Raw genomic sequence first — 8,369 nt, 5'->3', positions numbered from 1 at the left:
AGACATCTTGTTCCATCTCCACTGGTGCAATATGTATTTCAGGAGACAGGAGTGGAGACACAAACCCACACAAAGGGAGCAGCTGGATGAGGGCAATAGAACAAGGGAGATTTGTGAGACAGTTTCATGGCCAGAAGAAATCTGAATATTTGACTGAAAGCAATCTTTAAGAGCTTATTGAGAAAGCAGAGAAAGAAAGCGTTGGGGAATGATGAAAACTGAATTCTCCCACACAGTAGGTCTCTCTGTCCTTCAGCTGTTATTTGCCTTCAAAGGGCCAACACACAGTCATGGATCTTGGTAAATAAATCCTTAAGTAGGATAACATATTGATGCTCACTTTCTTCTATTACTTTCTTTCTCATGCATATACATGTGCAGGAAATATTAAGCACCACTTCTAAAGTATTTTGGACTATACTGCAGCTCTCGAGAGACTCATGTCACATTGCCCAGAAGGCTCGGCAATAATTAAAAATAGGGCTTTGAAGAATTTCTCTGATCTTCTAAAAGGTATTCACGTCTTTAATCATGGCCAAAACTTTATTAACCCTTTTTGGGGCCAGTAAAAAGACTGTATCTGGCAAAGCAGTTTAAATCTAAAAGAATTGAATGTGGTCTGGAAACAAAACACTGACAAGAAAACAAACATAGGAATGGCAGCAGCTCAACTGCTCCAGCAGTGAGGTGATGTAATTTCCCAGAAGCCCCTTGTTACTGAGAATGAGCTGCCTGTCAGGATGAGGAATTGGGCAGATTTCGGAGAGAGCTGTCAGAGACATAACCTTTAAATTAGAGACATTTGCCCTGCATTATCCTCCGGACTGCACCGGGATGAACATCATCTCTCCTGTGGTTAGTACACAGAGCTTGTACTCACAAAGATACAAGTCAAGACTTTTAAACAAGCCTAGCTCTTATAGTTCTGCCTGGGGAGAAATTCATTGATTTTCTGGATATTTCTATGTGCTGCTTGACCTTTAATCCCTCTTACCACTTTGTCATTACAGTTTGTGTTCAAAGATATGATCATGAGAAGATTAAACTATATTTTATTGGAGTATTTTGTAAAGCAAAACCTCTTTCAAAGGACACCATGATTAGTAGCGGAAAGTAATTTAGATGGCCAGTAATTAAAACCATCTGCGTGTTTGGGGCAAAATTATCACCTGAAACAAGCTCTCCTATCTGTAATTTTGTTCAATTTCACCCATAATGTTAATGTTTCACAGACTTGAAATTAAATTGTTCTTGCTTGTCTAATGCTTTTATTTTTGCTCTCTGAAAAACAGATGTTCACATACCAGTATTTTGTTATCAAACCAGCTTTGTCAGCTTTTATTTTACTGACAAGATTAGCAAGATGTAATTAGACGTTAAACACAATAAGTCTGATAGGTAGTCTGTTGACCTCTTCATTAAGCTGAGGAGTCCTGTGATATTGCCTTCTGATCGATAATGAAATTAAAAAAATTGATCTTTCTCTTCTGCCTTGGGCATAATTGCAACTTGCTGCAAATGGCACTAAATGCATAAGAAATTAAATGAAATGAAGAAATCTGTGTTGTTTTTTCTACACAAGGATGGAAGCTGAATGAAAACTTGATACTATTTTTCTGTAACCTTAAATGATGCAATAATATCTGTAAAAGAGTACACCTGCTTGTGCAAGTCTCTTGGGCTATTGCAAGTCCAAGGATGCAACTTTTGATTACTCCAGTTTAAGAATGAGATCCAATATAAGTTGACGACAAATTAATTGCACTAGTTTCAGTAATTTTCAGCATCACAAAAAGTTAGATTAACTTTGTTTTCTAATGAGTATTTCAAATGAATGAGCTGACATGGAGGTTCACGGGAGTGAGGCTTTATTTAGGGTGGGCAAAGCAAGACACGACTGCATGCTCAGTGGTTTTTGCTCAGCTACAGACATAAGCTGATCCCAAAGGAACAAAAATGGACCTGAATCATGCCCGAGAAAAACTGAACATGGCAGGGGAACATGTGTCCGATTTAAGATTTTAAACCCCTTAACTCAAAATGCTTTGCACATCTATATATAGCAAGATGCAGTTCACTGCAATAGCTTTGAGACCACTTTGTTGCCTGAGCTTTAGGCAGATGTGTCAGTGGCAGATTCTGCTTAATGCTACTTTATGTGGATTTGCATGTGGATGCTGTCAGAACATATCATTATACTGCATTACTCATATCAGCAGCGTGTGTAGACATATTCACCAATTATATAACAAAGCTGTCTTATTTTTATGCTTTTATTGTTAACCAACTAGATTTCTCAGAATACTCTGGATTCTTAACTTTGGTTGACTGGATGAATTCAGGCAGCTGTAGTTCACAGGCTACGGAACCAGGTTAAAGGACCATTACCAAGGAAAGATTTTTCTGGAAAGCTGCCTAAGGGGCTGTGTATGTCGCTACACTCAGGGCGTGGAACACTGGTAGATGTCAATATTAACATTACAGAAGAAGAGGCTTCTTCTTTATTTTTATCTTCACTATGTAACAATTTGAAATGTGTATAAATAATTTCCTTTATGTCCGTATAAAAGCATGGAAAACAATAAAGCTATTGTGATAAAAGATTAATCTTAGCACAGAGAGGTACTGCACAGTGTCTATATGAATACAAATGCGCTCATATTTTAAAAAGCAGCACCACAGCCACCTTAGAGTATTAGAGACACTGGGAAGCATCTGCACCCTCAGGAAAACTGTCGACGCCCCGCTATTGAAACATGTCTAGACTGTGATAGCCTTACTCACATGTAAATAGGAATTTATTTGAGAGGGGGAAAAGACTGTAATAGGCTGATATCTTTACCCGGTTGTGACGTCATATATAGAGGAAACGATTTTGAAGCCGAGATTTATAAGACACTTGTATGCCTGCAGATGATTTCTACCCAAATTTGAGCAAAGCAACTTATGCATACTCATAGGGGACATTTTTCAAAATAATTTTCTATAAAATATGTGATGCTTAATGTGAGTTTTAGTCATTGCAAAAACTCGGTTTCAGTTTCCCAAGAGGGTCCTAAACATCCGGATTCATTTCCAATTAGCATTAAATGATGGTGAGAGTCATCAACTGAGGAAAAACAAAGAACATTCCATTACCCCAAACACTCATTAACCATAATTATGCAAACTAATTCAGTATTCTTGATACACACATTGTGTTTGAGATCTATAAAAGATATCACATGTCTGGGTGTCTAGAGCAAATAATCAAAAATGAGAGATTGTCTATGAGAGATTGGCCATAGACAGTGTAAGGTAAAGTTACGTTACCACTGTTTCAAATACGGGGTTATATCATGTCAAGTCAGTTTATTTGTATCGCACTTTTAACAACAGACAATGCTGCAAAGTAGCTTTACAGAAAAATAAAGACTTTCAACATATGAACTAATTTGATTCCTAGTAAATTTATCTATCCCTGATGAGCAAGCCTGAGGTGATGGTGGCAAGGAAAAACTCCCTCAGATGACACGAGCAAGAAACCTTGAGAGGAACCAGACTCAAAAGGGAACCCATCATCATTTGGGTGATAACAGCAATATAACATGATTATAAATACACTGGATATAAAAAGTGCATACATCCTATTAAAATGATAGGTTTTTCTGATGTAAACCCCCCACACACAAAAAAATGAGACCATTATAAATAATTTCAAAACTTTTCCCACCTTTAATGTGACCTATAACCTGTACAATTCAATTGAAAAACAAACAAATCTGTTAGGGGGAAAAACATAAAAAATAAAAAATATACAATAAACTGGTTGCATAAGTGTGCACACCCTTAAGCTAATACTTTGTTGAAGCACCTTTTGTTTGAATTACAGCATTCAGTCTTTTTGGGTCGGAGTCTATCAGCCTGCCACATCTAGACTTGGCAAAATTTGCCCACTCTTCCTTGCAAAAGTGCTCCAAATCTGTCAGATTGTGAAGGTATCTCTTGTACACAGCCCTCTTCAGGTCACCCCACAGATTTTCAATTGGATTTAGGTCTGAGCTCTGGCTGGGCCATTCCAAAACTTTAATTTTCTTCTGGTGAAGCCATTCTTTTGTTGATTTCAATGTATGCTTGGGGTCATTGTTGTGCTGAAAGATGAAATTCCTCATCATCTTCAACTTTCTAGCAGACACCTGAAGGTTTTGGGCCAAAATTGACTGGTATTTAGAACTGTTCATAATTCCCTCCACATTGACTAAAGCCCCTGTTCCAGCTGAAGAAAAACAACCCCAAAACATGATACTGCCACCACCATGCTTCACCGTGGGTATGGTGTTCTTTTGGTGATGCGCAGTGTTGTTTTTGCACCAAACATACCTTTTGGAATTGTGGCCAAAAAGTTCAACCTTGGTTTCATCAGACCATAACACGGTTTCTCACATGCTTTTGGGAGAGTTGATGTTTTTTTTTTTTTTGCAAAATTTAGCCGAGCCTGGATGTTTTTCTTTGCAAGAAAAGGCTTCCATCTTGCGACCCTACCCCATAGTCCAGACATATGGAGAATACAGGAGATTGTTGTCACATGTAGTACACAACCAGTACTTGCCAGAAATTCCTGCAGCTCCTTCAGTGTTGTTGTAGGCCTCTTGGCAGCCTCCCTGACCAGTTTTTGCCTTGTCTTTTCATCAATTTTGGAGGGACGTCCAGTTCTCGGTAATGTCACTGTTGTCTCATATTTTCTCCACTTCTTGATGACTGTCTTCACTGTGCTGCATGGTATATCTAATGCTATGGAAATTTTGTACCCTTTTCCTGACTGATACCTTTCAACAATGAGATCCCTTTGATGCTTTGTAAGCTCTCTGTGAACCCTGGCTTTTGCTGGAGGATGCAACTGAACTTTATTTGGGGTTAATCAGAGTTGTTTTAATTGATGGCAGGTGTGAACCCAAAAAGACTAAATGCTGTAATTAAATCAAAAGGTGCTTCAACAAAGTATTAGTTTAAGGGTGTGCACATTTATGCAACCAGTTTATTGTATATTTTTTTATTTTTTATGTTTTTCCCCCTAACAGATTTGTTTGTTTTTCAGTTGATTTGTACAGGTTATAGGTCACATTAAAGGTGGGAAAAGTTTTGAAATTATTTATTGTGGTCTCATTTTTTTTTTACATCAGAAAAACCTATCATTTAATGGGGTGTGTACACTTTTTATATCCACTGTAACTCACTTCTATAACTGTGTCCTCTATAGTCACAAAGCACACCCGCGTAACCAGGAAATTAATTATTGTTTCCTTACAGAAATTCCTGAAATGGCAAAATGAAAACAAAGATTGCATTTTTACTCTACCTTAAAAATACATCACATATCTTTTCAATTCTCTCAGAAGAGGCTTTCTATTCTGTAATATTAGTCCTACATCTGGACACAACAGCAGCAGCAGCAGCAACAACAACAACCTCAAAAATGTAGACACTATATAAAAGCACTGCAATTGTGTCATGCATGTCATGTCATGCCTTTTGTGCTGTAATTCACATATTCAGATACCAAGCTCTTTTATACCTTGGCTGCTTGACCATGTATTTTTATTCTGAGAGACAAAACAACAAGATAACCGTCTTGCCCTGTCAGCGAAACAGGACAAGTCATACTTTACTATATTATTAAGATTCAAAAGTCCTGATGCAAATCATCCGTCCATTATCTGTAGCCGCTTATCCTGTCCTACAGGGTCGCAGGCAAGCTGGAGCCTATCCCAGCTGACTATGGGCAAGAGGCAGGGTACACCCTGGACAAGTCACCAGGTCATCTCATTGTGTCTAATACATAGACACAGACAACCATTCACACCTACGGTCAATTTAGAGCCACCAATTAGCCTAACCTGCATGCATTTGGACTGTGGGGGAAACCAGATCACCCAGAGGAAACCCACACGGGGAGAACATGCAAACTCCACACAGAAAAGCCCTCGCCGGCCGCTGGGATCAAACCCAGGACCTTCTTGCGGTGAGGCGACAGTGCTAACCACTACACCACCATGCTACCCCTGATGCAAATCAGAAAATGTAATTATGAATTTTCTGAGTCATTTATCACAATTTGTCTTATTGTTCCCAAAGCTATTAGGGAGATAGGAAAATAGAAATAGGCTATGAACTCAAAATGATATGCAAGCGCAAAAGGCTTCAGGATCACAGATCCTGAGATGCTGGCGGAACTGATCGACCCCATGTTCCTTGAGTCTTGAGTGGACTTTCATTAGCCTACAGCCAACAACATAAACTGCCCTCTGTCACCATCAACCATCACTCCATTCTCTATACCGGTAGCTTATTGTTTATCTTGATTCATGATACATGTTTTTGAGTGAGATCCACATTCAAACTCATCACCAGGTGAAAGACATGTCAGGTGTTTGCACACAAAAGATGCTCCAATCTGTCTATACTTACGCACAACTATCACAAAACAAACTCACTGATGAATATGCCCTTGGAGAAGTTTAAGGGAGGGTTTTTTTTTGGGGGGGGGGGATATGGAGTGCACACACACACACCAATCTGGAGGTATTATTAACGCATTCGATGACAGCTCATTGCGCAAAGAGAACTCTTGCTTACGTACGAAGGAGAAATAAGCGCGCGAGGCGGGGCGACTCCCGTTAAACAGCGGAGCGCATAAAAAGCCCAGCGCGAGCCTGAGCTGGGAATTTGAGCGTCGCGCGCCTTCGTGCAAAAAACAAAAAACAAAAAAATTAATTCCTTTCGATCAGCACCATGGAGAGCTCGAACACCGCCGCGCGCGCTCTGCTGCTGCTGCTGCTGTTAGTGCTGCGGAGTTGTGCACAAGCGGACAACGAGGACACCGAAGTGGACCTGGACACAAGAGCCATCCGAGACTTCTATCCCAAAGACCCCAATCTGACCAGCGAAAAACAGCTGGTGAGCAGCACAAATCTGAAACACATACTGAAAAGTTTTTTTTTTTTTAAGTATTATTATTTAATCCATCATGTAGGTGGATCAAATCTCACTGAACTACTGATTGCAATGTTTTACTTTGCTTTAATGCTCCTGAAACCTTTTTTTTTTTTTTTTTACCAGCTTGGGGCTCTCCATGAAGTTCTGGAAAAGCTTCAGATGAAAAGAATTCCACCTTGGGAGAAGAAATTTGGACAGGTTCCTATGGTAATAGGATGCTCCTGCAATTCAAACTGCATGTAAATCTGTAATAAGAGTTAAACTGACAAATTCACTATGCATTATGCAGATGTTTTGATAATGCATTTATGACCTCTGCATCATTGCATTGTTGTTCGGTATTTCATTGATTTATTTTAAACCGCTATATAATGACTCAGTTGATCTGAATAGTTGTTTGATCTTTTCAGTGTGATGTGGGAGAGCAGTGCGCAATCCGCAAAGGCTCAAGAATCGGCAAAATGTGCGACTGCCCGCGGGGAGCCTTCTGCAACTTTTTCCTTCTGAAATGTCTGTGAAGAGGCAGCATTTTGGAGCGGCTTAATTGATGTATTAAATTAAAGTATTGAATTGATCTGTATAGATATTTTTTAAGTGCAAGAGATGTGTGTGCGTGCGCGTGTGTGTGTAAAGTCCTGTTTATCTGTTCATGCACTGCACGCCTATAATAATGTCATGAAGATGTAACACGTCTATGTTTTGTGTATTAAAGTGCACCGTACTTTCTTTTGTAAAGTAGTTTGTGTATCTGTTACTTAGGGGATAAAAATGATAGGTTGATTAACAAGCTAAGAATCATGCAGTATCCACAAATGCAAATGACGACGCAGTTGGGGGACACAGAAAATTTAAACTGAAAGTCCTGACAACTTTCTTTTAAACCTAATTGATCAGTGAAAAATGCCCAGTGTTGACTAAATTCTTAGTCTTGTCAAGGTGGACTCAAATATAAACACTATGATGTATAATTTAACACTGGGGATTTTCTTATGCAGATTATCATGTTTGAAAATGTGTCTCTGTTTCCTGAATATATAATATATCAGGGGAAATTTCTCTCTCCTCCATAAATTTGCCAATTATAACATCATTCAAATAGTATAAATGTCTCCAATACCAATGAACTGGGTTAGATCCTTTTCTGAATCACCAAAAATATTGATTGTCCAGAACAGGAAAAAAAATTCTAAGTCATTTATTGTGACCTATTTTCTTAAGACATTATCATATGAACATAACATCTGTGAATAGCAGCAAGCAAACAGAGAAACCATAGCAAACCAAGAGACATTGTATCAATGAATATATATTTAATGTGATGCAGAATCTGATCTGCACACTGAATCCCATGTAAAATGTGGATTGGGTGCATGAATGATGACCATACTTCATAAACG

At 38.8% G+C, this 8,369-nt stretch overlaps 1 protein-coding gene across 1 annotated transcript; it reads left to right on the top strand.

Moving 5' to 3' along the window:
- Positions 1-6,768: 6,768 nt before the first annotated feature.
- cart2 (cocaine- and amphetamine-regulated transcript 2) lies at positions 6,769-7,490 on the top strand. The gene is made up of 3 exons (XM_060927016.1): positions 6,769-6,933; positions 7,096-7,179; positions 7,383-7,490. The coding sequence occupies exons 1-3, from the start codon at positions 6,769-6,771 to the stop codon at positions 7,488-7,490; spliced, it is 357 nt and encodes a 118-aa protein (XP_060782999.1).
- Positions 7,491-8,369: the final 879 nt, after the last annotated feature.

This window comes from Neoarius graeffei, chromosome 8 (genome assembly GCF_027579695.1).
Source record: "Neoarius graeffei isolate fNeoGra1 chromosome 8, fNeoGra1.pri, whole genome shotgun sequence".
NCBI lineage: Eukaryota > Metazoa > Chordata > Actinopteri > Siluriformes > Ariidae > Neoarius > Neoarius graeffei.
This window is presented reverse-complemented; position numbering and strand designations above follow the sequence as displayed.